Source organism: Tamandua tetradactyla, chromosome 7 (genome assembly GCF_023851605.1).
Source record: "Tamandua tetradactyla isolate mTamTet1 chromosome 7, mTamTet1.pri, whole genome shotgun sequence".
NCBI lineage: Eukaryota > Metazoa > Chordata > Mammalia > Pilosa > Myrmecophagidae > Tamandua > Tamandua tetradactyla.
Window position 1 is genome coordinate 140,202,183 of NC_135333.1, and position 27,351 is coordinate 140,229,533.

Below are 27,351 nucleotides of genomic sequence, written 5' to 3' on the forward strand. Positions count from 1 at the left end.
ATATTGAGTAAACTCAGTACTGTTAAAGATAATTGAGAATAAGGTTAGAGGGAGCAAACATCAGATATTTTGCTATTTTCCTTCTCACCCTCTCTATAATCTCACTCTTTTCCAGCCCTCCACCCCCGTATGGCTTTTAATATATTAAAATTTAAAATGCTGTAAGTTTATTTTTTTCTCTCTAGCCCACATTTAGTCAGTTATAAAATGTCCAAAACGTGAACATAGGAAGTAGAGAATTTAAGAAGCTGAATCTTTCCAGGTGTTTTTTTTATTTTTTAAAAAACCACTTTTAAAAGGCAGCAACAGTGAAGAAGAAACCAAGAAAGGTTAAAAAAAAAAAAAAAGAATCACAAATAAGAGTGGTAGGATTATGCAGTATGAAACTTCATACATTTTAATTTTAGTGTCAGGTACAATGATATAATTAGAAAACGTTTTCTCAAAACCGCTTATGACTATATTTTTTCTCTAACAAACGAAGTGAACTTTACCTAAAACATAAAGTTCTTTTACTAGCAAACGCTAATGAAACTTGGACTTCTGATGTACTATCATATATTTTAGGAGACTGTCTTCGATTCCACTAGTTTGGCCCTAGTCCATAACCCGCTAAGTGATAGTCAAGCAATACACCAATAAAACAATCTTAAGAGACACCACCATAGTGTGACACACGGGAATTACCAAAGAACAACTTACTTTAACGACATTGACACAATGACAAATAAGCAGCCCTGACGGTTCAGAAAAGTTACACCCATCTCAAAGGGCTTAGTAATGACGCTAAAGGGAACTTTCACAAGTGACACACCCAAACCAGAGCAGACCGCCACATTAAGGATACAACTCTTGCGTGGTGGAGAAGGCTCTCGCCAACTCTGACTGCTGCTGAATCCGGATCCTGCTCCTCCTCCGAGAGGAGGTCGGCCCCCCGGCTTGCCTCCTCGCTCACCCCCTCCTCGTCCCCGACTCCAGCGACTCCCACCCCGGTAAGGCCTGCCTCGAAAGCGGAAACGGTCCAAGGCGATGTGGCTCCGTTCCCAGAAAGACTGCCGGGGGCTGCTTTCGGACAGTGAGCTCGAAGGTATTCGAACCGAGGGCGGGTGAGACCGGAACGGCTCTTTGGGTCGGTAGCTGCTGTGTCCCCTGAGGTGGCCCCGCTCCGAAGCGTGCCGCGAGCGTGAGAAATTCCTCAGCTGCTGCTGAGAAGAGGACGACGACGACGAGGAGCCACCGCCTCCACCAGATCCACCACCCCGGGTCGGGTGAGGAGGCCTTCGCCGCGGATACGGTAACAGCCCGCCGCCACTGCTGCTGCTGCTACTCCGGCTCCGGTTCTGGCTGTTATTATCGTCATCGCTGATCTCCCCATCTTCTAATTCCCCTTCTTCCTTGGGCGAGAGGCCGCTGGAGGCCGGGGCCGAAGTATCTGCGGTCGCCATCCGGGGAGCGGCGCCTTCCACCCAACCTTAGCCCTCCGTCCGAGGATCCGCCCGAAATTGCCTTCCTCCACGCCTCCCTTCTTTTCTAACGGACCGGGTCGGTGCGGCCCTACCCTACTTGGACACCTAACAAGCTCTGCTCCCCAACTTCCCCGCACCCCACCTCCCTCTCGCCGGACCGTCGCAACCCAGTTTCCTTTCCTAGCGCCCCCTTGCTCCTCCGCAATCCGGGCTCTTCCGCCTCGCGAGAAAGGGGCTCTGGAAGTGCCTGTGTCCGTGACATCACTTCCTACAGCACACCGGAAACAAGGCTCCCAGTTCGCGCGATAATGAGGACAGCACGATGTTTATTGGTTCTTGTAGTCTTTCTTGCCTCTCGGCTCGGGTTCGTCCGTCCAATCTGAGGCTCATGCTTTACTTCAGACTGGATTGGGACAGTTGGAGTGCGTACTAAAGTGGGCGGCCCTGTTTTTAATTGCGGCCTTGGGGGAGCTCCGTAGTAATCGGAAAGAAGAACACCTCTTCCTTTAATTGCTCCAAGATCGCCGCCAAAGGGATGCAGTAGTCCAGTTTCCTTTTTGCCTGGGGCGGGTAGGGGGCGGGTTGTGGCCGCCATGTTGGTGAAGGCAAACGTAGGCGACTGGAGCTCCAGGTTCGTCGGCACTAGTGGCTCAGGTCCGCCATCTTAATAAAGAGGAAAGAAGGTTGCGCTTCTCTCCCCCTCCCCGTCACTCCACACACACCCCTTCTCCGCACTCAGCTCTTACAACTGTGCAGGCAGAAGGCCCACTGCCTCGTTTGCCCAGCCTCTGCCCACAGGAAACACAACAGCCAGCGTCTCAGAACAGGCTTAAGACAGCGCCGAATGAGGGGGAAAGGGAAATGCCGACCAATTGCGCCGCGGCGGGCTGTGCTGCCACCTACAACAAGCACATTAACATCAGCTTCCACAGGTAACCTGGGCAGGGACTGGGGGTGACGGAGACAGGACCTACTAGATTGGGTATCGCTTAGTAGAAGGAGCAGGAGGATTCTCTGTTGTGACAACTTCACTACCCAGCCGGTCGGAGGGAAGCATCATATTTGCCCTTTGTGTGCTTTTCAAATGTCAAATATCTTCTCCCTTCAGGGAAGATTTACTCACTTCTAAAAGAATACAAGTACTGTGCGGTGATTACTTCTTAGAGAAAACCTGACAGGAGGCTACCTTAGTTTTCTACTCTTGCACCTCTGTATTCAGGCCTGGTATGGATGTGATGATGCCATGGGGAAGAAAGAGATTTTCCTTTCCAAGTAGGCTGTAGAAGCCTGCTATGATTAAAATTAGGGAATTCTCATTAGCTAATTGACATGGGAAGCATTTAAATTTCCAGTAGTCACACCCAGTAACTGCGGAGGAATTGAGTTATCATTAATAGTCATGGAATTAAGCGATGGTAATGAAAGTGCAAAAGATTAACTTTCTGTTCTTATTAGAACAGAAAAATAACACGGGTTTTATTTTTCCAACTTTGCTGAGAGAGCAAAGTTCATCAGTTCAATGAAAGGAGAAATCTTGAAAGCTCTGTGAACACAGCCTGCAATGTAATAGGTACGTGTTAAATAAATCTCTGTTCGAGAACTTGCCATGTGCCTGAAGAAAAGAAACATTTTAAAAAGTGAAAACAGTTCTGATTTTATATACCTTACAACATAAATGATTTTAAGCTGTAGAAAATTATACCCTCCACCTTTTCCTTACCTTATTATTACTAAATGTACACTCTTATTAAACACTATCATTTAAAAATAAAGCATTGTGATGTTTGTTTTTAAACTACTTCCTGCAAATGTAGTGCTTTATTGCTTTATTCATCAAATATATACCAAGTTCTTAATTGCCGACATTGCGCTAGCAATCCGGAAAGTTCAAACCCTAATGGAGATTTAAAGCATAATGGGGAAGAAAGACCTAAATAAATAATAGCAAGTACCACAGAAGAGACATCAGGGAAACCTAACTTGCACTTGAAAAGTCGAAGAACAATTCTCAAAGGACATGAAATTTCAAGTGAGACCAAAGGATGACAGAGATTTGGCACTATATGCCAATTTAAGGATTTTCTATTTTATCTTTCGAATACTTGAGAAATCACCGAAGGTTTAAAAAGAATAGCATGATTAGGGCCGCATAATAAAGGCTACGATTTGGAGAATTACAGTGTGACTTCAAGTCCTGGTCAAGCTTCACTGGGAGATGAATTTGATGAGAAAGGAACCTATAACAGAATTTGGTTCATCCATTACTTCATTCACAGGGTAATCTTGTTTCAACGTCAGCTGAACTAAACAGTGAATGTGCTTAGTTGCTGGCACAACTAGCGCTGGATCAGAGTTAATAGAGGAAAACCAGTTAAGAAGCTGAAGTAAAACAAGGTAGAGGCCACCCAGTGGCCTAAAATGATGTTGACAATAGGGATGAACAGTAGTGGACAGGTTTGAGGAATGTTTGAAGAGAAACTACTGGGCCTTGGTAATTTGATTTGAGGAGATGAGGGAGAGGGAGGAATAAAGGTACAAATAACATTCAATGTTTGAGTTACAAGGTGGTACAGTTATATCCACATTTCCTATTAGTATTTCAACATTTGTTTGCTATGGGATTAACATTTTCATATGTAATTCCAGCAATTCAGGTTTTAAAGTAACTTTATAATAAAGATACATTACTCTTCCGTCCTAATTGGATTATTACAACAGTCTCTTACAGACAACAGAAACAGTTTAAATCATTTTGATAGAGCAAGAAGACATAGGTCAGGGTGGGACTTTAGGTAGGTCAGGGTGGGATGTTAGGTCTGGGGTGGGAGAGGAAATTCATGACAGGCCCAAGGAGAAGAAAGAAAATCACAAAATTAGTGTCAGCAACAGTTTCAGTAGACAGAGATCAACTGGGTTAAGAAAGAGGTAAGAAAAATGGAGATATTAAGTTTAGGCAGCATTACTTGTACATGGAAATAAAGAATTCTAATGTCTAGGAACACAGGAATTAGTTAATTAAACATCATTTTTGTTTTTTTTTATATAGATATAACAGAAAAATAACCTCAAAGCTAAAGATAATAGTAAAATAATTATTACCCTTTTAAAATTTTAATTGTTTTAAGTTTATGTAATTTGATTTTAAATAACTAGTTTAACCACCAATTTAAAATTTTTCTGAGAGTTTAATAATTGGCTCTTGTAACTGATGCCCTTAAATGGCTTACCAATGTCATTCTGGATAAAGTTCGAAATCATTTGACCTAGAAAGCCCACTGGCCTCATTTTATGTCATAATACTTTCCCTGTGGTACCCAAGATACCCTTAACACTCTTCACTGCTCTTACTCTATCTTCCCTAGCTAATTCCTGCTCTCTTAAGGCAACTGAGCAGATGGGCTCTTCTTGTCTTGGTTTCATCCAACTGTGTACATATCCTTTAATAACAATCATGACTCTTCTAATTACTTTAAAATAGTAATGGATGAGATTTGTTTAGTATTTACCATAAACTGTGTACTGGGCTAAGCATCTACTTGCATTTTCTCATTTAATCCACATAATCACACTAGGTATCATTATCACCCCTTTGAAGATGATAAAATTAAGAACCTAAAAAGTTAATAACTTGCGTAAAATCACACAGCTATGAGGTGGAGGAGCCAAGATTGGAACCCTGGTTTGTTTGGCTCCAGAAACAATGTTCTCAGCCACTCTTCTGCTACATTAAGCTATTCAATTCCCTACCTTCCCCACTATAGTCAGTATAAGCTTATAGAGGGTAGGTATCATGTCCCTTTTGTTTACCACTATGTCTTCAGTGCCTACGACAGTGCTTGGAATGTAAGTGGCATTCAAGTATTTATTAAAGACCCAGGTGGAATAGCATTGTTTAAAATTCCAAATGATTTTCAAAAACATCTAATATTTATGAAGGTGTAATGCTAGAATTGAATAGATAAGAATATATTCATCTAGTGAGTCTTGGGACTTCGGGGAAGGTGACAGAGTAGGGAGCTCCAGGATTCAATCCTCCACCAAAACAGCTATAAAACAGACAGTAAATGTCTGCAACAACTATTTTAAAACTCCAAAGGCCAGAAGAATACAATATCCAGAGAAGAGCAGGAGAAAGAAGCTGATGAATTAACAGTGAAGAACTATAAGTTGCTCTCTTTTAGTTGTCTATAAGTGCAGTGTCTACTGGCATCTGTTCCTCACACTCATAGCAGGCTGTTTCAGGGTCCAGACTGTGGCTAGCTGCTAGTGAAAGAAAGGGACGTAGAAGTCCTCTTCCCCCCAAACAGGAATGTGCACAGCTAATCACTAATCTTGGGTTTTGATTAGCAAATTTGGATTGCTGGGTCCGGCTCTGAGGGCAGCTATTGTTTCAACTTACCTGGGACAGAGGCAGTGGTGGCCATGGTTCAGCCCTGGGGTGGAGGTAGTAGAAATGTAAAGATGGGCTTCGCAGGGCTGGGGGCAAAGTTAGCTGAAGGGCTGCCTTGCTGGACAAGTCAGGAAAGCTCAATTTAGGGAACCATCAGAGAAGTTTATGCTATCCTTCCTGACTCTCTTCAAGGGGCACTTTGGAGCTGGTCTGTGCTGCCTTCCTGGGTCCTGTTTTGGCTGGGAAAGACAGAATTGGACAACTCCTCCACAAGTTGACCCTCCTAATTTTCCTCCTAATTTTCTTTTTAGGCAAAAGGAACATGAGACAATGAAAGGAGGGAAAAAACTATAGAGGTGGACAGTCTAGGACAAAGACCTGCCAGCTCCAGTTACCTGGGAGAAGGAGAGTTGTCTCCTGGGAAAAAGGATGACCAAACTCCTGTAAACAGGGGAACTCTAAAACAACTAACAAAGTGAAAGTCCAGGACAAGACAGAGGCCTAGTAAAAAGAGGCCTGCAAAAGAGTAACCTTAAATTCAAAGATACAAGTAGTTGACAGTGAAGGGTGGAAAAAATATACCATGCAAGTAATAATCAAAAGAGAGCTGGGGTCGCTATACTAATATCAAATAAAATGGGCTTTAATTAAAAAATACTTATGAGAGACAAAGGTGCTTATTACTTACTGATAAAGGAAACAATTCAACAGGAAGATGTAACAATTATATATGCACCTAACAGCAGAGCCCCAAAATATCTGAAGTAAATACAGATTTGAAGGGGGAAATTGATGGTTCAACATTAATAGGAGACTAGAACTCTGTACCCAACAAAACCAGAATACACATTCTTCTCAAGTGCACATGGATCATTCTCCAGGATAGACTGTATAATGGGTTACAAAACAAGTCTCAATAAATTAAAAAATATTGAAGTAATAAAATGTATATTCTGCAGCCACAACAGAATGAAGCGAGAAATAACAGGAAATATGGAAAATTCACATATATGTGGAAATTAAACACATACCCTTAAACAACCAATGGGTTTAAGACAAAATCAGAAGTGAAATTAGGAAATATCTAGAGGCAAATGAAAGTGAAAATATAACATACCAAAACTCATAGGATGCAGAGAAGGCAATGCTGAGAGGGAAATTTATACCTCTAAATGCTTTCATTAAAGAAAAAAAAAGATTTCAAATCACAGAACTAACTGCAAAACTGGAAGAGCTAGGAAAAGAAGAGCAAACAAAACCAAAGGAAACAGAAGGAAGGAAGTAACATATTGGAGTGGAGATAAATAGAAAAAAAAAAAATCAACAAACCTTTAGCTAGACTGCCAAAGATAAAAAGAGAGAGGATACCAATAATGAAAATCAGAAATGAATAGGGGGACATTACAACTGACCCCCCTGATATAGACAGGACTATAATGGATACTATGAAAACTGTACACAAATAAATTTGATAACCTAGAGGAAACAGAACAATTCTTAGAAACACACTAAGTACCTACTTTAACTAAAAAGAAACAAATCATTGCTGGTACAGAGATTGAATCAGTAAACACAATCCTCCCAACAAAGAAAAACCCAGGACCAGATGGTTTCACAGGCAAGAAGACATAACTCCAATTCTGCCCAAACACTTCCAAAAAATTGAGAGGAGGGAATACTCCCAAACTCATTCTATGAGGCCAACATCATCACTCTCATACCAAAGCCTGAAATAGATACCACAAGAAGAGAAAACTAGAGACCAGTATCTCTTATCAATATCAATGTAAAAATCCTCAATAAAATACTAGCAAATCGAGTCCAACAGCATAGTAAAAGAATTATAAACCATGATCAAGGGGGATTTATCCATGGTATGCAAGGTTGGTACAACATAAGAAAATCAATTAATGTAACACACCATATTAACAGAATAAAAGGAAAAAGCATGATCATCTCAATCAACACAGAAAAGGCATTTGACAAAATCCAGCACCTTTCTTTAAAAAAATGTTGAGAATTCTAGGAATAGAAGGAAAATTCCTCAAAATGATAAAAGCCATATATGAAAAGCCCATAGCTAACATCTTACTTAATGGTGAAAGACTGAAAGCCTTCCTTATAAGATCAGGAACAAGACAAGGATGCCCACTGTCACCACTGTTATTCAACATTGTACTGAAAGTTCTAGCCAGAGCACTTAGGCCTGAAAAAGAAATAGAAGTCATCCAAATTGGAAAGGAAGAAGTAAAACTTACCCTATATGCAGATGATATAATCCTATGTACAGAAAACCCTTTAAAATCCACCATAAATCTCCAAGAACTAATAAATGAATTCAGTGGAGTGGTAGGGTACAAGATCAACTCCCAATAACCAGTAGTATTTCTATACATAAGCAATGAAAAATCGGAACAAGAAATCAAGAAAAAAATTCCAGCCACAATAGCAACTAAATAATTCAAATACCTAGGACTAAATCTAACCAAGGATGTAAAGGACTAGTACACACAAAAAAACTACAAAATATTGCTAACAGAAATAAAAGAAGACCTAAATAAATGGAAGGATATTCTCTGTTCATGGATTGCAGGACTAAATATCATTAAAATACTAATACTACCCCCAAAGCAATTTATAGATTCAGTGCAATCCCAATCAAAATTCTGAAAATCTTCTTTGGAGAAATGGACGAAGCAACCATCAAATTTATATGAAAGGTTAAAGGGCCCCAAATAGCTAAAGTCATCTTGAAAAATAAGAATGAAGTTGTAAGACTCACACTTCCTGGTCTTAAAACATATTACAAAGCCACAGTAATTAAAAATAACATGGTAGTGACATGAGGACAGACAGACTAGAATTGAGAGCTCAGAAATCAATGCTCACATTTATGGCCAACTAATTTTTGACAAGGTGGCAAAGACTACTCAATTGGGAAAGAAGAGTCTCTTCAACAAGTAGTGCTGTGCAAACTGGATATATGTATATATATGTGTATGTTTGTATGTGTAAAGGAGGACCCCTACCTTATGCCATAGACAAAAATCAGCTCAAAATGGATTAAAGACCTAAATATAAGAGCTAGAACTATTAAACTCATAGAAGAAAATGTAGGAAACATCTTCAGGGCAATGGTTTCCTGGATTTTATGGTTCTTTTAAACACTGTTCAGTTCATAATACTTAAAAGGATATTTGTCTCTTAGCAACAGGTATGCACTGCGTGCAAATCTGTACACTTGGTGCATGTATCAGTATATAATACCTTAATATTATTTCATCAACAGTAACAGATATGCCACCCCAATACTAGGGGTCAGTAAATAGGGGTGAGAAGGGATTTGGGGTGTTTTGGGTTTTCTCTTTGTATGTCTGTTATTTTTCTCTTTGGAGCAAATGAAAATGGCTTAAAATTGAGTGTATTAGTGATTGCACAAGTGTACTCACTGTATATTTTGGATGGAATACATGGTATGTGAATATAGCTCAATAAAATCTGGACAAAAAAAAACAACAACCTAGGAACATGCAATGAATTGCACACATAGAAAGTAAAAAGATCCTTTGGTACTCTAATGTTTTTATCCATCTCCTTTAGCCATAAGAAGGATATGGCTAAGGACCAAATCCCTGGGCCTGATGGCAGCAAATCTGCCCAGCATCTTATGTTAAGGTAAGGCTCTTTATGGGTAAGGATTGAGTCCTAAGATATGTGGTGGTAACATTTGGGCGGACATGAATGAATCTAAGAAATTTTAATCTCCCTTGCCGGTGGAGTCAGACCTTCCCCCTCCTTTGCATAAAAACCTTTCAGTGCCTACACCTGGGACAGCTGACTCAAAATCCAATGTCCATTCTTTTCTGAACCAACCCATATCACCTTTCTTTACCACCAAGCACATAACCAGAGCTAGATCTCAGGTCTGCTTTGGAAGGAACTAGCCTACATTCCAAAAGAGTTACAAGACTCCAAGGAGCATATGTGGAAGTAGATTCTAAGGGTATTTGAACACAGATGAAGAAATGGAAGATTCAGTCTGACTGAATTCATAGCCATGCTTGCACTCATCCAAGACTCAGGAATTAACAAGCTTTAATATCAGTGATGAGCTAGGATTAATGAGATTGGAATGCCAGAACTTCCCTAGTATACTGTAAAGAAAATAATCCAAAGTCCCAGGGAAATAGAAATATTAGAATGGATCTATGATGTCCATGCCTCTCAGCAATCCATAACCAAGCCATCTGTAAGGGCCCAAAGGATACTCCCTTAACCAAGGCATCAAAAAACACATTGATGGGGGGCATCTCAGTATCCTTGAAGAATTTCAAAGTAGCTGTCCTATGTCACTGGAAATGACAGTGATAGATGCTGTAGTGGAGTTTAAGTCTCTGTTATCAATAAAAATTGTGGACTTTCAGAGCAGTAGAGGCCTGCTGGTGATGTTTAACTGTTAGAGACAAGGTTGGCACAATTACCACAACAAGAAACCCATACAGAATGGGTAATGAGATCCTTAGGGATCTGTGGTAATGGCTAACTGATCACTGGGTCCCTCCAAATAAAGTACATGATCAGCTTGTACTGCTTGTCAAGTTGCTACTTGACATGTATGGGAAGAAAATTCCTAAGTCTGTATACTTGGTTGAATTATGCCCCCTTGAAAATTCATGTCCACCCAGAACCTCAGAATGTGATCTCATTTGGAAATAAGATCTTTGCAGATATAATCAAGATAAGGTCATACTGACTTGGTGGGTCCTCATCCAATACAACTGGTGTTTTTAAAAGAAGACAAGAGGGCAGGCCACGGTGGCTTAGCAGGCAGAGTTCTCTTGCCTGCCATCCCGGAGACCTGGGTTCGATTCCCAGTGCCTGCCCAAGTGAAAAAAAAAAAAAAAAGAAGAAGACAAGAAAAGATACAGGGGAGAAGACTGGGTGACAATGGAGGTACTGATTGAGTGTAGCCACTGCAAGCAAAGGAACACCAAGGATTTCCAGCAACAACTACAAGCTAGGAAGACAGAAGAAAAGATTCTTCCCTAGAGCCTTCAAAGGGAGCATGGCCCTACTAGTTACTTAATTTCAGACTTCTAACCTCCAGAACTGTGAGAAAATACATTTCTGTGTTTTAAGCCAAAAAAAAGCCCTGAAAAGTAAAACCACTCAAATCAATTTCTACTAATAATTTCTACAACTTATAAAAAGTAGCAAATACTGGTTTCTCTTCCAACACCTAAGAGTTGGAAGTTTAAATTTTTTTATATAAATGCAAGATATTTTAAATCACCAACTTTTTTAACTTTTTAAATTGTATAATACATATATAAAGTAAAGAAAGAAAAAAGCAATAGTTTTCAAAGCACTCTTCAACAAGTAGTTACAGCACAGAGCCCAGAGTTTGTCATGAGCTACCATACCATCCTCTCAGATATTTCCTTCTGGCTGCTCCAGAATATAGGAGGCTAGAAAGAATAAATATTTTTCATCATCACAAATGACTTTTTCTTTTTTGTGAAAATAGCATATATACAAAAAACAATCAATTTCAAAGCACAGCACAACAATTAGTTGTAGAACAGACTTCAAACTTTGGTGTGGGTTACAATTCCATAATTTTAGGTTTTTACTTCTAGTTACTCTAAGTCACTGAAAACTAAAAGATATCAATTTAATAATTCAGCAGTCATATTCGTTTGCTAAACCCCACCATCTCTGCATAACTCTACCATCACCTCTCATCTTTCTATCCCACTCATTAGGGGTATTTGGGCTATGGCCGTTCTAACTTTTTCACATTGGAAAGCCTGTCAATAATATGCGGTAGGGAGATGAAATTCTGATGTTCTGGAGAGGCAGGGCCAACTAGGTTTCAGGACTTACCTGGTCCAGGGACCCATCTGGAGGTTGTCAGTTTCTGGAAAGTTAACCTAGTGCATCCTAGAATCCTAGTGGATCCTAGAACCTTTGTAGGATCTTACATATTGCCCTAGGAGTTCTTCAGGATTGACTGGAATGGTTTTGGTTGGGGTTTGGCAAGTTATGATAGGTAACAATGTCCAACTGAAGCTTGCGTAAGAGTGAACTCCAGAGTAGCCTTTTGACTCTATCTAAACTCTCTCAGCCGCTGATACTTTATTAGTTATACTTCTTTTCCCCCTTTTGGTCAGGAAGGAATTGTTGATCCCATGGTACCAGGGCCGGGCTCATCCCTGATGAGCCTTTCACCCCTGGATGTTGTGTCCCACATAGGGGGGAAGGCAATGATTTTACTTGCAGAGTTGGGCTTTAGAGAGAGTGATGCCACATCTGAGCCACAAAAGAGGTCCTCCAGAAGTAACTCTTAGGCATACCTATAGGTAGGCTAAGCATCTCTGCTCCCTACATAAGCTTCACAAGAATAAGCCTCAAGAGTAAGGGCTTGGCCTATTGATTTGGGTCAATCACCAACTTCTTAAATTTGCTTTAACCATTTAGGTGCAATCAGAAGTATAAAAGCTGGAATTTGAGTTGCTTTTTAAAATTTTTATCTTAAAGGTTTCCTTTGGATCCTAAAAGAAGAAAAGAATGGGTTCGTCTGGTTAGACGCAAAAATTTTGTTCCAGGAAAACACACTTTTCTTTGTTCAAAACACTTTGAAGCCTCCTGTTTTGACCTAACAGGACAAACTCGACGACTTAAAATGGATGCTGTTCCAACCATTTTTGATTTTTGTACCCATATAAAATCTATGGTAAGTAATGTTACTCAACTATTTACCCCAATTTTTAGAACCTGTTTCTTTTTGTTTATACAGTGGAGCAATTCAGAATATACTGAATTCCATGTATGGTGATATGCCTCAAAAAAGTTGCACACCTTCTTGTGCAGTAAAGAGTGAGGTTAAAATTATGAGCTTAGGTCTTCTGTCTCCAATTTTCTTTCCCCAATCCAAAATGTTTTGTATATTGTCATTTTACATTACTGCCAATTATTATCAATAATTGTACCACTGATAAAACAAATAATATGAATAATGAAACTTCCATCATCACTCTGCTCTAATTTAAGATGACATACGAATGGCATGTGCTAAGTGCTGTAAGAGCAGCACTGGTAGAGTCACACCAAAGTACGTGAAATCAGAGGAGGGCATAACCTAAGGCTTCATTAGAATTTAGGCATTTTAGGCTGGGATTGAAGACTTGCAGTTTTGGAATTTAGGAGAGGATTCTTCACTTTACACAGAACAATTGCATAGCATGGTGAGAACAAAAGTCAGCAGGTTGAGGGGTTAAGTGGGAAATAATGAAAATGTTAGCAAGTGATATTGAAAAGAAAGAGAATTAAGGTACAGGATGAATGAATTAAAACAATGTTTTATCTAGTTAGGAATGATCTGATCAGGGAGGGAGGGAAAAGCTGGATGAGAAAGACAAGCTCACTGAAAGATGAAAAGGGGTAAAATGAAGAACACAAATAGAGAGTTTAGTTTTGAAAAGGAGTACAGACATGCTTTCCTCTGAGAAAGGAGAAACCACTGCTTTTCTTGAGTTATCTGTTAAATTTGTAAATGTAAATCAGTTAACATCTCAGTGGGAGAGGAGGTTGTGGTTAACTAATTATCATAGATACTAGAAAAGCTCCAGAAAGAACTTTGTCTTATTTACTTCTGAATCTGCACCACCTCAAACAGTGCCTGGTACATAATACAAACTTAAATATTTATTGAATTTGAAGTGTACCTTATTTTTGCCATTTTGTTGATTTACTCAATTCATTAAATACTTACTAAGCTTCACATTATACCAGAATTAAAGTTAGATGCTTGGGATATAAAAATGAAAAAACAGTAGGTATCTCAACAGATGTTTGTTGAATGGATGATAGACACAAAGTTATGAGGATACAATATAGTCTGGAAATTATAAGTGGTTTAGTATTACTGGAGTATAAATCTGGATGATAAATGGCAGAATGTGGCCAAATCCTAAATAGTACAGTATGCCATATAAAGATCTTTATTTTCCTTTAGATAATAGGGAAGCAAAGAGGAATTTAGAGCAGAACAAAAATGTCAGATCTGTTGGGAAAGAAAAATCTTTTGGAAGAAGTTAGATTGAAGAGGATCAAAACTAGAGGCAGAGAAATCAGTAAGGAAGTTTTTAAAATATTCAAGCCAGACATGATAAGGTGATAAGGTCTAATGTGGGCAATGGCATTTAGAACGATGGAAAGGAAAGATTCATGATAGAAAGATTTTTAGGAGGTAGAATTACTAAGATTTGATGATTACTGAGATGAGGAAAAGAGAGGTCCCCAGGTTTCTATTTTGAACAAAAAATCCCTAGCCAGAGTTTAAATCCTTGGATGGAAAATGCAACTATGAACAATGAACAGATAAATGTTTTTAGGAGTTTGATATTGATACTTTAAAATATATTTCTATGAGTACTATTTGTCTTTAATTAGGACCCCAGATTGGAAATATTAATTAAATTGAGAATAGTATTTACCTAGAAAGGGTTCTCAGATCAGTATCATTGATAAGCAAAATGTCGAAACACATTCTAAATTGACTTCAGTGAGAAAATTGCAAAGGATTTTTAAAATCTCCATGGAATCATTTTCAGTAAGTGCACTGTCCATTTCCAAACCAAGGTTTGAATCTCTGGAGAGGACCAAAAGAAACAGGTGAATGGAGTTGATTCTATCTTAATCCATGATTACATGAGATATGGGTTGCTGCTGTCTCCTAACATTTAAAATCTGCTCTTAAAAGAGCAGTTTGAATACTTTGTTACCCAAAATGGGACAAAATTTACTTATTTGTGATACTCCATCATTTATGTTCCACCCTCTAATTTGATTTGGTTCAGAAACTCAAGTCAAGGAGTCTTTTGAAGAAAAACAACAATTGTACTTCAGCAGGACCATCTAATTTAAAAGCAAACATTAGTCAGCAAGTACTACTTGAACACAGTTATGCCTTCAGAAACCCAATGGAGGCAAAAAAGAGGATAGTTAAACTGGAAAAAGAAATAGCAAGCTTAAGAAGAAAAATGAAAACTTGCCTACAAAAAGAACGGAGAGCAACTCGAAGATGGATCAAAGCTACATGCTTGGTAAAGAATTTAGAAGCAAATAACATTTTACCTAGGGGCACATCAGAACACATTTTACCAACTGCCTTAAGCCATCTTCCTTTGGAAGATTTTAAGATTCTTGAGCAAGAGCAACAAGATAAAAAATTATCAATTCTCTAACATCTAAAACAGACCAAGAGTACCTTCAATTAAGATTAGCTTGCACAGAACTTGATACCCATCTTTTGTTCTTTTCAGAGGTAATGATATTTAAGGTAATTATGCCAAAATTGGGTATTTAGTAAAGTTTTACTTGAAGTAACAGTATTGCTGTATACGTTATAAAGACTTGATTACAAAAAAAGGAAAACTTTTTATGTAACTTTTATATGAAAACAAGTAAAAGTGCCTTATATGAGTATTATTTTAAAATTCTGCTAGGAAATTATATGTTTGCAAGGTATTTTGTGTTTTTATCTTTTTAAACTACTTTTAAAGAAACAGTCCATGACATGTAAGTCCATGTAAGTCCTGTACTTACATTACAGGCAAGTAATGTAAAATAATAGAAAAAAATTTTTTCCTTTACCAAAGTTAGAATATTACATTCTAAATAAGATGATAAATAGTAGTTAACCAACATTAAATATGACCTTAGAAAACTGCTGGGTTTGGTATTAACTAATTTATTATGGGCACTGTGATTTGGAGAATTTATAGAGAAAAACCCCAAGGTACAGGGCAAGTTCTTTTTTAAACTTTGTGTCTTTTTGCCAGTAAAACTGAGGTAATCATGATTTCCTTCACAAAACTATTAGATTTTAAAACAGATTGTAAAATATTTTAAAACTAATAATTTTCAGTGTTAAGTATCCTTGAGTCACCCACTCTAGGTGAGTCCTTTCAAGTACCCCAGGATTAGTAAGAAATGGTAGCTGACTGTATTCACCTTATAAGAAAATATATTATGATATAATGCAAAGTTCCAGATCTAACTTTTACCTTAATTAAATTAATAGATAAATGTGCACTCATCTTTTGCATTTCCAATTTCAAAATGGGTATACTAATAAGCAAATATGCTACAAAGTTCCATGTTAGCATACCCCTTCTGCCCCATGTGTGTTGATAGCAAAATTCTTAAGCTTTTTTTTTCCTTTTCTAAAACATTCTGCATCTCAGAAACAGCACATTAATATAGTAGCCATTTTTTCCCCAACCAGCCATAAATTCAAAGTATAATTTAATCACAGAAAAGTCCCATATTATATCTTCATAATTCATAATTTTAAATGAAATCACTTAATCTTACACATCAGCTTTGCTTTTTGTCTTTTTTTAATGAAAGTCAAATATACATCTGTAGTACATAAAGGAAATAAAATGTTCTCTATGAATTACATGTATGTATCTAATAAAGCTATGCAAGTGTTAACTAGTTATTTTATAAAATAGAACAGAACTGTTCTTATGATTGCAATTGGAACAATTAAAGGGTTTGCCTTATTTCACCAAATGTTTATTTAGAACCCTTTCCTTCAAAGACTTTTGTTCAAAACCATGTGAAAATTTATTAATATACAATCAAGTTATTTAATCCTAATTCAAGCTTCTGACACTACCATATGAAGGCAGCATATACATAATCAAAAATTGCTGTAAATCCTTCTCATGAGGTAATATCTATTTTATGTTAAAAAAGGAAAAAAACAACTTTTTTTTGCCAACTGTTTAGATTGCCTTTTTTCTTTTATTGATGACATTTGCTTGGATTCTAGGAAGTTTCTTTACAGTATGATCACCTTTTCTTTTAATATGGAATGCCTCTCAACTAGATTCCATAAATCCAAAGGTAGGAAAAGTTTGTTTTAGTTCTCATTGGGCACTTAAAACAAATATTTATGAAAATTCTTTTGTGTATGTTGTAGACCTTGTAAGTAATTTTATCTTTATGTTAAGTATTGGCTGTAACTCCTTGGAATAATCATTATGTGCTTTCTTCTAATATACTTTCAAATATCTTTTCACCAATTTATAATCATCAGCAAACTTACTGACCACATCTCTTTTATACATCAAAATAAGTTGAGCAAATAATTGTTTGACCACAAAACTATATAGTCCAAGTCTAGATGCTCATGTGGTTCACCCCTCCTAATACAAAATACTAAGTAATTCAGGCCAGTTCCATCTACAGTAATATCTTGATATCTTAACCTGACATTTTAATAATCACAAAAATATAAAGTACAATAAGCTTTTGGCAAAGTTACTTAGTTTTCATTCATTATCATTTGACACCATGAATAAATGACTACTTAATAATTTAATAGTAAATTTTCCTTTGTGTTTTCTCCATGTCATTTTCATGTTACTGTCCTAATAACATGCCTCAAACCCTGCCTGTATCAAAGTGTTTTAACATGCATCTGCTTACCTTAAAAAGTAGTTTCATCCATTGAGAAAACCTAAAAGGAACTTTTAAAATCCTGTTTTCAGTTTGTTGGTAGATTTCTTATCACTTTGACCATATACTATAAAATTAAAATAGCATTATTTTAATTTAATAGTAAAATTAAAATTATAATAGCCCACTGTACACTGTTAGACACAACACAGATCCTCTATTCATCTATTCTATAGCTATTGGACAATGACCTCTCCAAAGAACCACCCAAAGTCTAGGAACTTGATATAAAAATGAATATGACCCGATTTGCTGTCCTCAAAGTTGCTCAGTCTCCTGAGAGAAACAGAAATATTATTTATAAGGTATGTTAAATACCATAAAAGAAATGTGTAAGGTGCGTTGCTAAATGTATTTTAATAGGATCATACACATTTTAGACCTTTTGTATTATCAGATATTTTTCTTTTGAAACAAAACAGATTTCTTCTTGCAGTGCATTACAAAAGAGGTAAAAGAACATTGGTGTTTAGCTGAACTATAGTGTTCTTTTTAATGAGTTGTGATACATTTTTACCCTTTAAAACAAACATTAAAGAAATTTGTTGTTAATGGTATCTTTGTTAAGAGGAAAACATAACTGTAAATGAAACACTACATCAAAGTACTGGACTTTATTTGAAATTTGGCGTTTTATACAAAAGAACAAATGCTATTAACACATTTTTTTTAAATAATTTAATGCGAAGCCTTTAAGTTAACTAAGCACTTTGGCATCCAATCATTCTCTTACTTGTTCTCACAAACATTCTGTGCAGATGAGATTTACAAATGAAGAAGTCTTTGCTAATATAACTTATTTATTCATTTAGACATTGCTATGTGCCAAATGGTATAAGGGATAGAAATGCCAGAAATCTAGCATTATAACCCTCTGTTTAGCATATGAATCATGTTATTAAAATTGGATACATCATGTGTCTGAGAAACTAAAATAGATATATAATATATATATTATATATAGCAAAGATAGTCTTGAGGTAATTGTTGATGTTTTCTAGGTAGAATTTATAATGTTGGCGTTTTATCTTATTTCTCAATTTTAGAATACGGGTAAACTTTGATTTTGGTATAATATGGAAAATGGTTCATCTTTATGCCAGAATGTAGGATTCTTTTGATATTTGGACAGTTGCAAATTTTTCTAAAATTAACTTTTGTAATGTATATTAAACAATTGTATATTGTGCTTACAAAAATGTATTCTGAGTATGTTGATATTAAAAACTTTTCTCCAAGGAAATTACTGTAGTGCCCATTATATCCAAAAACGTACATTAACATTTCTGTGGAAGTCCTTCCCTTAAATTGACCCCCTAAAAGACTTCAGTGGAAATCCTTCTCCCTAAATTGAAGCAAACTGTAAACCAAATAAAGATATGTAGAGTCTTGAAGAGGAATTATCATTTGTTTTTATTGCTATTATTTCTAAGCATATATTATTGTTTATTTGCACTGTTTTAAATTCTGGTTATGCAATCTATACCAGATATATGAAGAGCTATAAAAATTCTCTTTCTAAGGAGTCTATCCTGACAATAATTTGAGGCTTACAAGGAGATTTATTTGCAGATATGGTTATCAAAGTATTATTTTTAATAAAAAAATGGAAATAATCTATATTTCTAATTGCAGGGATTTGGTTAAATTATAGTGTATTCATTCCACGATACACTATGCAGCTATTAAAAATTCTTGACTGGGTAGAACACATAACATGGGGAAAATATTTAGTATACTATTAAGTAGAAAAGTACCTAAAATCACACAAGAATATGATTCCAATTTAGGTTTGTTGTGAGGACAAAAAAAAGTAAAGGAAACAGGATAATGTGATTTTTTCCGAGTTAAAATTAGTTTTTATACTTAAGAAAAAAATACCATCACTGAGAAAACTAGCATGAGCCATATATACTGGTCCTTGTCCCTAAAGCTATTGGAAAAAAAATATTCCATTTGTTTATTCTCACTTTCACTGTTCCCTCCCCTCCCCCCATGGCCCTTTTAGAATGAGTTGAATTTAATACAACAAACCAGTCTTCGAATTGCTGCATAGGCTTTTAAAATTTGTGCTACAAAAGTTAAAAACAAAACAACACAGAAAACCTGGGTTTAATTCCAGGGAGGCAGATGTGTTCATATCCTCCAGAACGGATTTTCAGTTTAAAAAATTATTTAGCAAATACTCCCTTTTTTATCATTAAGTCTACCCCATTCTCTAGAACTTCCTGTTTTCATGCTCTTCTTAAGCACTAAACGTTTACAGATGACCTTCTCCAGTTTGGTCACTTGGCAAACTTTTTATCTTTAAAATCTTAGCTCAAATCCTCCTGGTCTCCTATGTGAGGCCTTCTCTTAAACATTACAAAGTAACATAGATGCTTTTCTCTTTGGGTACAATAACTTGGATAAAATCATCTGATTATTATGTAATTGTCTTCATGTCTGTTTTCATCTTCTGTGTTCCTTCAAGACAGAGTCCCTGGGCTTTTTTCTTTTTTGAGCCAACAGAGCAGACATGTGTTGTACAAGCCAATCAAATTGTTTTTTTAATAAATGGTTTCATCTTTTAGCAGAGTACAGAAAATTTACAAGGGTAGCAATTCTAAAACTGTTGAGCTTTCTGGGGGAAAGAAATCTGTGGTAAGAGATTTAACTCTGTTAAAGTTAAATGTGTTCAACTTCTCAGAGCCTTTAATAATACACTCACTGCCCTATGAACCCTACAAAGGTACAAAATTTCTCAAGCTTAAATTTGACCAGGAATATTTTTTCTTTTTTGGGGGGAGGTTGGGGTGGGAGGTGGTGGCAATACCTATATTAATATCTTTAGGATTATAGTTTAGGAAATGCCTAACCAAAAATTCTCCCCTATTAGAAAATGACTTTTAAACAAAGACTGCTGAACTTTTTTAAGAATTACTGGCAAAATCTAAAAAGCTATTGGACTTTTAAAATCATGATTTTTTTTAGAGTAAGTATATTTTAACTACATTTATTCCCCCAAATTATTTCAGCCTTAAACTAAAATAACTTGTTTTACAGAGAACAACAGCAAGAACTGGATATTGAAAAGGCAGTGGAAAAGAAGTATCATTTGAGTGGTCTGTTCATTGGCATTATTATATAATAAGAAATTTTAGCCAGATCTGCCCTAAGAAAGAGAAATCATCCCTGACATCCAAAAACCGGCTTGACACAGCTAGACCTCAGTGTTTTAAGAGATGACCTGACATAGCAAGGCCATGTTTTTGTTAGGCATAAAAACTCTGACTGAGGAAGTAGGGGTGGGGAGAAGAGACGTTGTTTGTTTGCACTTTTATCTAAGCGCAAACAAGGTCATGGGCAAACCACAAAAAAACTTAACTTTAATTATTAACAACAACTTCACCCAAGAGTCTGGTATCACTGAAATTGGCCAGCCAGCTTTGTGAGATAACCCAATTATTTGCCTATGTAGACCAGACACAGAAGTGGGCACATAATGAATTTCTGCATAAAGACCATGTATGTATGTAGACTAGTAAGAGAAGGCCAATGTACACTTTTCCAAATCTGGTTCTTCAAGTTAACTAGTTAATTAGATGCCTTATCAAAGAAAAGAGTAATTAAGTTTTCCTGGCATGTATTTTGAAACCAAATAATGTTGGATTTTTACAATAGTAGGTTAAAACACATTTGGGTACTATGTCTAAAACTGGTTTGTCTCCTTTCAGTGTAAGCAATTAACTGAAAAAGTTCAAGAAATAAAATTTAATTTCAAATTGTGAAATCATCCACAAGGCTCGGATTTTTAACGCTAACAAGATGTTTTGCTTTCTATATGAATTGGCTAAATACACACCTTAAATATGAGGGATGTGGAGACTAGTGTTTTCACAATGTAGGTGGTGTCGCGACAATAATTGAGAGTGCAATAGCAGGAACTATTTCTCGTTTTATTATCTCCAGCAGCCAGCAGAGTCGGGCACATTATCGGTACTAAACGGCATTTTTTGTTTTAAATGAATGATTTTCGAAATCATAAAATTCCATTTCTACAACACAATATATCCCCCTCCGCTTCCCACCCCCATCCATAATTCTATATGTCATGAACTCTTTCTTCATAAATTAAAAAAAAACGTTCGAATATTATGCTTGAAATGGACTTACTGGGTCTAAGCACACTTGCATTTCTTTATTCCATTAATACCCCTGAGGTGGTTTCATTTTTCGGTGTCTGGGCATGTCCCCAAACACAAAGACAAGCTTCCAGATGTTCTAAGCAAGCCCTACAAAACCACCAAGCCCAGGATACCGAAGAAGCTCAGCTGACTCAGTACTGCGAGTCCAAGCGCCAGCAGTCAGCCCCGGGAGACGCCCATTAAACGCTCACGTGGGCCAGGCGACGTCCTCCGGCAGCTGAGTGGCCAGCTGCGGCGCACGCGCACAGAAAGCGAGGTGGCGCGCCGAAGACGGAGGCGGAGGCGCAGTAGAGCGTGTTATGAGCTCCGGAGTGTGGCCCGTGGCCGCTGGGCCAAGACTTAAGGCGACGCAGCCAGCCGTCGGGACGAGACCGCGCTTTGCCGTGAGGGGCTTGCCATCCAGACTCTCCCAGGTTCAGGCCTAGCACCTTGCGTCTTCGCGGACGCAGACTAGCTCCTGTTAGCGTGTGGAAAAGCTCGAGCGGCGAAACCGCGCCCACGTGCTGACGGGAAACTGGGGGCGGAGCTTGCCATCTTTGCGCCCGCCGATTGGCTACCTCTGTTTTCCCTTTTACCTTTCTGATCTCTGAATCCCTGGAACTCGACCTGCCCTGGCAGGTCTCAAGGGATGCGCTTCGCTCTCCAGTGAGGCGTTAGCCTCTCCCTCCCGAGTTTGAACTCTTCAGTAGCAATTTCCGGAAATAGTTAGGGTTTATATATTTGTCTTTTTTCTTCTCAGCGGAACATGTTGATATCTATGATTGTTTCTCAGCGATTGTTGGTGCTGACAACTTGAGTGACTTTTTCTCAGAAAGACTTTTCTGTTTTCTTCCCCAAGTGGCCATATCCTTGTTTTTCATGACAGATCTTGACGACCATATATGCAAACGATATATAAAGATGATAACTAACATAGTTATATTGAGCCTGATTATTTGCATTTCTTTAGCTTTCTGGATTATGTCCATGACTGCAAGTACCTATTATGGTAAGTATGAAAATGTTCTAAGTTGTTTTTCTGTAGTCAAATCGAGGGGATTTTAAATTGCACCGTTGCACACTCGAAAACTTTTATCCTCTGAATAGTTGTGAATAGTTGTACTTACTTTAACTTCCAAAGACTGACTTTAATTTACTAACATGAAAGCATAAATAGTGCTTTGAAATGTCAAAGCGTTTAATAAATGCTGATTGTGATGACACTAGTCGTTATACCTACTTCAGAATATCTTTATCTTTTATTTAATTGTTGCATCTAATTTTGGTGTAAGGATAAGTGAGGTGGAAAGTAGTTTTATAAAGCGATTACAGTGATGCTTTTAATTTTGAGTAGAATATTAGTAATTGTAAGTATAAGTTTCATGTGTCCTGTAAAAATAATCAAATTTAAAAGATGGCATAATATTTATATTTGGAAATTTGGGGAATTTGTCTGCAGTCTGGTTACTTTAAAAGATTCCTTTCAAAGCCTGGAGGCACTTTTCATAAATAAGAGGCACCTAAGGCTCACATCTTTAAGGTTTCAAAGTTGTCTTAGAGCATAAGTATGTCTTTATACAAACTGCCTTGGTAGGAAAAAGTGAAAAGGAGAATGAGAAAGTGTAGTCTTATAAATGGTTGTATCTTAAGTGATGGCCATTTCAAACTTAAGTCTGTTTGCAGAGTTATGTGAATAATCGTATGATGGTTCTCCAAGGGTACAGAAGTTCTCATGGCTTTTCCTTCCTAATGATTCAGAGCAGGGAAGCTGCGGGAGGGAGGAGGCAGCAGGAGGAGAAGATTCTCCTTAGTGCCAGTATCAACTGTGACTTGAACTAAAAAGAAATAATCTCTGGGCCAGGCAGATGAGTAAAAATGTCCATTTCTTTGCTTATTAAAAACACAAAAATAGTTTTCATTTCCAGAAATAGGATTGTTCCCGTTTTGTGTTAAACCTTGTCCCTCTTTGTCTTTCATTTTCCCGTTTTTGATAGAAATGTAGGCACAAGCGATAGTTCCTGTTTTTCTTTCCTATAAGGAGACCACACAGTGTCTTGGTGTTTGAGTCTGGGGGAAGCTGTGGGGACTTTGAACTTTCAGGAAAGCCCTGGCTTATCTAAGGGAGGCAGCCTCTCTTCACTTTCAGCCAGTTTTGCTATGTGGGACAGAATTTCCAGTTTTTAAAACAGAAGTCAAGAATCTGGATTTTTCAATATTTAGAAGGACTACCAAAAAATTCTGTCCTGGTCCCCCAAACTGACTTCTCCCCTATGGGAACCAAAGGTCTTGAGTAAAACGGATTCATAAATAAATGGAATGAAATGTCAAAAAAAAAAAAAAAATCCCTCTGTGGTATACCATTTCATACCCGTAAGAATGGCTACTATTAAATAAATGGAAAATTACAAGTGTTGGAGAGAATGTAGAGAAATAAGAACATTCATTCGTTTTTGGTGGAAATGTAAAATGATGCAGCCACTGTGGAAGATAGTTTGACAGTTCCTCAGAAAGATAAGTGTGGAATTACTATTTGACCTGTCAGTCCCACGTCTAGGTATATACGCCAAAGAATTGAAAGCAGGTACTTGAACAGAAGACATTTATGTTCATGGTGGCCTTATTTACAGTTGCTGAAAGATGGAAATAAGCCAAGAGTCCATCAGCTGAGGAAAGGATAAACAGAATGTGGCAAATACATCCAGTGAAACATTATTTGGCTTTAAAAAGAAATGAAGCAATAACATGGATGAACCTTGAAGATATCATATTGAGTGAAATAAGAACAAATATTGTGTGATCTCACTGATGTGAAATAATTAGTATAAGCAAACTCAAAGAGTCAGAATCCAGAAAATAGGTTATCAGGGGAAAAGGTGGGCCTAGGGAATAGGGAGTTGAGGCTTTAAATGTACAAAGTTTCTATTTGGGATCATGGAAAATTTTTGGCAGTGGATGGTGGTGATCGTTAGGCAACCTTGTGAATGGATTGAACAGCACCGAATTATATATCTGATTGTGGCTTAAAGAGGAAGTTTTAGGTTGTATTTATGTTACTAGAATAAAAATTATAGCAATATGGGAAAAAAAAAAAACCTGGATTTTTATAAGAAAGCTTCTACTCTTTCAAAATTCACCCAAATTGAAAGCACTATGCTAGCCAAACATCTGTGAGCTAGAAGCAACCTTTGAAAGAAATCCATTAAGTAAAAATGTTACTTAAAAAAAAAAATCTCTGTGAGAGAAGAATTAGATCCTTGTTAAGAAAGGAATCTGTTCTGTATAGTTTGTGTAGTGTAATATCTGCCTACTTTCAAAAATGCAACTAGAGATTCATTTCAAATTTCCTGTATGTTTAATATGCAAAGAAATACCCATCATTATAAATATCTGTAAACGGTTTTCAAAACTTTGTCAGGACCCATTCATAAGGTTGCCTGTCTGAAAATATGCAGATTTCAGTGTAAACATTTTACTTTATTTCGTCTCAGTTTCTTAAACTAATTATGATAGTATTTTAATCACAAATGCAGTTATCAGAGCTTAATGCCAAAACTAACCTGAAGCAGACTTCACACAATTTATGCTGTCTTCATAATTTTTCAGGAAATTTACAGCCTATTTCTCCTTGGCGTTGGTTGTTTTCTGTTGTTGTTCCTGTTTTGATTGTCTCAAATGGCTTTAAGAAGAAGAGTCTAGATCACGGTGGGGCTTTGGGAGGTATGTATTTGTTTGGAATGTTAAACTAGCCATATACTAAGTGCTTGCTTATATTGTTTAAGTTCGTGTTATCTAAATTTTCAATATATGAAACAAATTGTAATGTTTCATATTTTAGACCATGATAATGCTATGCATCACTCAGCATACTATTCTATCAAAATTGCAAATACTAACATGCATTTTTAGTGTATACATACAGATTTAACTTTATAATTGATTTCAAATAAGTTACTGAGATAAACTTTTAAAAAACTTTTTTTATTGTGTACTATAACATATACAAAACAAAGAAAGAAAAAAGCAGTAGTTTTCAAAGCACTCTTCAACAAGTAGTTACAGGATAGAGCCCAGAGTTTCTCGTGGGCTACCATACTGTCCTCTCAGATTTTTTTCTTCTAGCTGCTCCAGAATATAGGAGGATAGAAGGAATAAATATTTTTTTATCATCGCAGTTGACTTTTTTTCTTTTTTTTGTGAAAGTAAAATATATACAAGAAAGCAATAAACTTCAAAGCACATCACAACAATTAGTTGTAGAACAGATTTCAGAGTTTGATATGGGGTTACAATTCCACAATTTAAGGTTTTACTTCTAGCTACTCTAAGATACTGGAGACTAAAAGAAATATCAATTTAATGAATCGGCTATCATATTCGTATGTTAAACCCTACCTTCTCTGTATAACTCCGTCACCTTTGATCTTTCTATCCCACTCTTTAAGGGTATTTGGACTATGGCCATTCTAACTTTTTCACGTTGGAAGGGGCTTCAATAATATAGGGTAGGGAGATGGAGCTATCTGATGTTCTGGAGAGACTGGGCCCTCTAGGTTTCAGGACTTATCTGGTCCAGATACCTATCTGGAGGTTGTGGATTTCTGGAAAGTTACCCTAGTACATGGAACCTTTGTAAGATCTTATATATTGCCCTAGGTGTCCTTCATGATTGGCTGGAATGGTTTTGGTTGGGGTTTGGCAAGATATTATAGGTAGCAATGTCTAACTGAAGTTTGCGTAGGAGTGACTTCCACAGTAGCCTCTCAACTCTATTTGAAATCTCTCAACCACTGACATTTTATTCGTTACACTTCTTTTCCCCCTTTTGGTCAGGATGGAATTGTTTATCCCACAGTGTCAGGGCCCAACTCCTCAGAAAGTCTCCCACACCACCAGGGAGACTTTCACCCCTGGATGTCATGTCCCACGTAGTGGGGAGGGCAATGTTTTCACTTACAGAGTTGGGCTTAAAGAGAGTGAGGCCACGAAATATGATAAACTTTTGAGGATTCCTACCAGAAACAATGGAGCACTCCTCCCTCCTAGGTGTAAAATAGAGGAGGAGTTGGAAAGAGTAACTCTTGGAAATTGCCGTTAGAACCTCAGGCTGGGAAGTCCAAACTGAGTGTTCTACAAATTCTTCAGAATTGACTTGGGCGCAGGACTTTTTTTAATTCGTATCGCAAATATATATTTAGTGCTTACGATGTGCCACTGTTCTTGGAGTTGGGAATATAGCTGTTAACATAAAGGATAAAGTTTTGGTTCTCATGAAACTTACTTTCTTTAGAGAAGATAGATAATAAGTAGGTGATAAGATATGAAACATTGCAGATAATGATACATTTTGTGAGAAAAATTAGAGTATGTATGTTGAGGGATGGAGGGCATTCTTCTTTAGATAGGATCATGGATAACCCCTCTAAGGAAGGGTTTAAACTGGCACCTGAAGAAGCCAGAAGTGAGAAGAAGTGAGATAAGCATGTTCCAGGCTGGCAGAATAGCAAGTGCAAAGGCCCCCGCATATACAAGCCTGGCTTGTTTGGGGGTGAGAATAAGGCACATTTGACTGGAAAATAGTAAGAAAAGGAAAAGTAGTGAAAGATAAAGAAATTGGCAAGGACAAGATCACATGAGGGCTTAAACACCACAGTAAGGATTTTATTCCAGACTAGGTAGGATTCTCCCCTGCTTCAAACCAGGAGGGTGAAATGGTCTGATTTGACATTGGAACTTTCAGTCCTATCAGTATTAACAAGCATCAGGACATGAGGAGTCCCTCCGATTACTTAACTGT

General features: G+C 37.2%; 3 protein-coding genes across 8 annotated transcripts in view; 2 read left to right on the forward strand and 1 right to left on the reverse strand.

Annotated features, from left to right (window-relative positions):
- Window positions 1-1,708, reverse strand: part of ZFC3H1 (zinc finger C3H1-type containing) — a 69,389-nt gene extending 67,681 nt beyond the window's left edge. Inside the window, exon 1 of the mRNA XM_077111437.1 lies at window positions 848-1,708. Coding sequence (XP_076967552.1) covers window positions 848-1,445 — 598 coding nt within the window. The 5' untranslated portion in view covers window positions 1,446-1,708. The remainder of the gene's footprint in view (window positions 1-847) is intronic.
- Window positions 749-18,933, forward strand: THAP2 (THAP domain containing 2). 2 transcript variants are annotated; one of them, XR_013155817.1, is made up of 4 exons: window positions 749-2,398; window positions 12,397-12,592; window positions 14,718-16,776; window positions 17,568-18,933. XR_013155817.1 is itself a non-coding variant. In XM_077111439.1 (3 exons), exons 1-3 carry the CDS (start codon window positions 2,328-2,330, stop codon window positions 15,102-15,104), a joined length of 654 nt encoding a protein of 217 aa, XP_076967554.1. In that variant the 5' UTR covers window positions 749-2,327; the 3' UTR covers window positions 15,105-18,933. The 2 variants fall into 2 exon arrangements, 1 of the variants encoding a protein (XP_076967554.1); XM_077111439.1 differs by having other exon boundaries at window positions 14,718-18,933.
- A 2,872-nt stretch (window positions 18,934-21,805) lies between these two features.
- TMEM19 (transmembrane protein 19) overlaps window positions 21,806-27,351 on the forward strand; it is a 67,767-nt gene continuing 62,221 nt past the window's right edge. For 3 of the 5 annotated variants that reach the window (XR_013155818.1, XM_077111442.1, XM_077111441.1), the window contains exons 1-2: window positions 21,806-22,566; window positions 25,161-25,274. Coding sequence is in view for 4 of the 5 variants with exons in the window: in XM_077111442.1 (XP_076967557.1) it covers window positions 22,437-22,566; window positions 25,161-25,274 (244 nt within the window). In the remaining variant the exon portion in view is untranslated. The remainder of the gene's footprint in view (window positions 22,567-25,160; window positions 25,275-27,351) is intronic. The other 2 variants (XM_077111440.1, XM_077111443.1) reach the window with 1 other exon arrangement.

What these genes read in the sequence shown, in the direction of transcription:
- THAP2 (XM_077111439.1), top strand. Translation starts at nt 2,328, where the DNA reads ATGCCGACCAATTGCGCCGCGGCGGGCTGTGCTGCCACCTACAACAAG. An exon ending in ATTAACATCAGCTTCCACAG is followed by an intron (nt 2,399 to 12,396) that starts GTAACCTGGGCA and finishes TTTATCTTAAAG; the next exon opens with GTTTCCTTTGGATCCTAAAA. An exon ending in GTACCCATATAAAATCTATG is followed by an intron (nt 12,593 to 14,717) that starts GTAAGTAATGTT and finishes GATTTGGTTCAG; the next exon opens with AAACTCAAGTCAAGGAGTCT.